The sequence below is a fragment of the Nematolebias whitei genome, chromosome 1, assembly GCF_014905685.2.
Source record: "Nematolebias whitei isolate Nwh7 chromosome 1, NemWhi1, whole genome shotgun sequence".
Taxonomy (NCBI): Eukaryota; Metazoa; Chordata; class Actinopteri; order Cyprinodontiformes; family Rivulidae; genus Nematolebias; species Nematolebias whitei.
Window position 1 is genome coordinate 18,310,355 of NC_056498.1, and position 2,271 is coordinate 18,312,625.

Below are 2,271 nucleotides of genomic sequence, written 5' to 3' on the forward strand. Positions count from 1 at the left end.
TCGGTGTGGCGATATATTATATATATATGTATATGTATATATATATATATATATATATAATTTTTTTTATCTTCTTAATGTGCTGATATGGTGTTTGTTTTATGTTTCAGGTTGTCATTCACAACAGCCTGGTAAGCAATGTGCTGTCTCATTCAAGTTTTGCTTTGTCTGAGCTGAAACCTTAGTCTGTACGGTCATCGTGTACTTCAAGACAATAGCTTTTCTTTGAAATTTCTTTGAAAGTGTACTCTGGTCTTGATATAGCTTTTTAAATTGGACATTGCCAAAGTCACTACCATTTTTCTCTCATCTTCGTAAATATCACTTTACCATAAATATATATCTTTAGAACAATGAACACTGATTTAGTCTTAAGGCATAAGTGAACTAAATGGTCTGTAAAAACTTCCTATAGGAAACACTACCACACTTACTGCTCATACCACACTAAGCCCACATTTTTATATAAAAGATTAGGATTTTGTTTAACCAAATGTATGAAGTTTTCTCTAATAAATTTAATGACATAATACTGAGCACATTGTGCATAGAGAAGCAAAATGTGAATTTTTATTGTTCAAAATGAGAACCATATAATGTACTTTGTTTGAAAACTTGAAACATCAACTCTGTTTTAAATTGTGTCTCTTCTCTCTTATCAGAATGTGGCAAAGTGGTGTCCAATGAGCGAATCATTGGTGGGCAGAATGCGGTATTGGGAAGTTGGCCCTGGCAGGCAACTTTAAAGTGGTTGGGCTCAGTGACCTGTGGAGGATCCCTGATCAGCAACCAATGGGTGCTGACCGCTGCTCACTGCATATCAAAGTGAGGGATTGAGGGGTCACTGCAAGAAGTTGATTTAAGAAAACATCAGATTAGAGATACAATTAACATTTTGTCATGAATGGTTGTGTTTTACCTTCTTTTTCTGTTTTTAAGAGAAAGAAAGCAGTTAAATGTCAAGGCAAATTTATCTATAAAGCACAATTAAAAACAATGGTTCTTAGCAAAGTGCTGAACAATAAAAGACAATGACAGAAAAAAAATAATAATAATAATTCAAAAGCATCAAAAGAAAATAAAAAAATAAAAAACTCAAACAAATCACACTGGGTTAAAGGTCAAACAAAGCAGGTGCAAAAGAGATTTAAAAACAGGAAGTGAAGTGGCCTGTCTTATGTTGGGGGGTTTATGGCCCACGACTGAAAAACACGATCTCCTCTGAGCTTCATCCTGGTTTCTGGTACATCCAAAAACAGCTGGTCAGATGATCTCAGCACCCGAGAGGGAACATATGGTTCAGTAGCTCAGAGAGATAAGGAGGTGTAAGGCCATTTAGGCATTTAAATATCAACAGGAGAATTTTTAAAATCTATTGTGAAATGTACTGGGAGCCAGTGAAGGGAGGACAAAACTGGTGAAATATGCTCAAACCTACGAGTTCCTGTTAATAGCTGAGCTGCAGCGTTGTGGGCGAGCTGGAGACATGAAAGGGACACCTGACTGATGTCAACATAAAGCGAGTCACAGTAGTCCAGCTGGGTTGAAACAAATGCATGGGATATTTTTTTAAGGTCAGATCTGGTCAACACTGACTTAAGCTTATCTATTGTATCTGCCTTAACTGGAAGAAGCTTTTCTGTAGAACAGAATTTATTTGTTTATTAAACTTAAAATCAGAGTATAAAATCATCCCGAGATTCCTGAAAGACTGCTTAAAGCATGGTTGAAGAGTCAAGATTTACAGGATCAGAGACAGTGGTAGAGCTAGGACTAAACACAATAACTTCAGTTTTCTGATCATTAAAACTTAAAAATGCAATCCATGCCTTAATGTCATCAAGACATTTTAACAGAGGGACAAAATTATAAAAGACAGGAGGCAAACCATGAGCAATGTACCTGCATAGATTTTTTTTTATTCTTATCAAACCAAATAGGCTTAGTCTAATATTTTGGTATGACTGGAAGGCACCTTTATGCTCACATTAAAACATTTAATTAAATAAATAACTAAATAAACCTTTGATGAGAACTGCTGAATATTGTCCTTGAGCAGCTGTATCTCAGAGAAATTCAAACCCAGCCATATCTCCAGGTCCGTGTGCATGGCAAGCGTAGATGTCATGTAAAGCCTGACGCACAATACAACAGTCCTCTCTTGGTGTGGTCTGTTTTGAATGACCTTCACATTTTGTATGGGCGTTCGTATACCCAACCTCCTGAACAACGGAGCGTTCGTATACCCAACCTCCTGAACAACGGAGCGTT

General features: G+C 36.6%; 1 protein-coding gene across 1 annotated transcript in view; it reads left to right on the top strand.

Moving 5' to 3' along the window:
- The window catches only part of LOC119420856 (chymotrypsin-like protease CTRL-1), a 16,186-nt gene that overhangs the window by 10,889 nt on the left and 3,026 nt on the right, over positions 1-2,271 (top strand). The window contains exon 2 of the mRNA XM_037688283.1: positions 663-825. Within this exon, the coding sequence (XP_037544211.1) occupies positions 663-825 (163 nt within the window). The remainder of the gene's footprint in view (positions 1-662; positions 826-2,271) is intronic.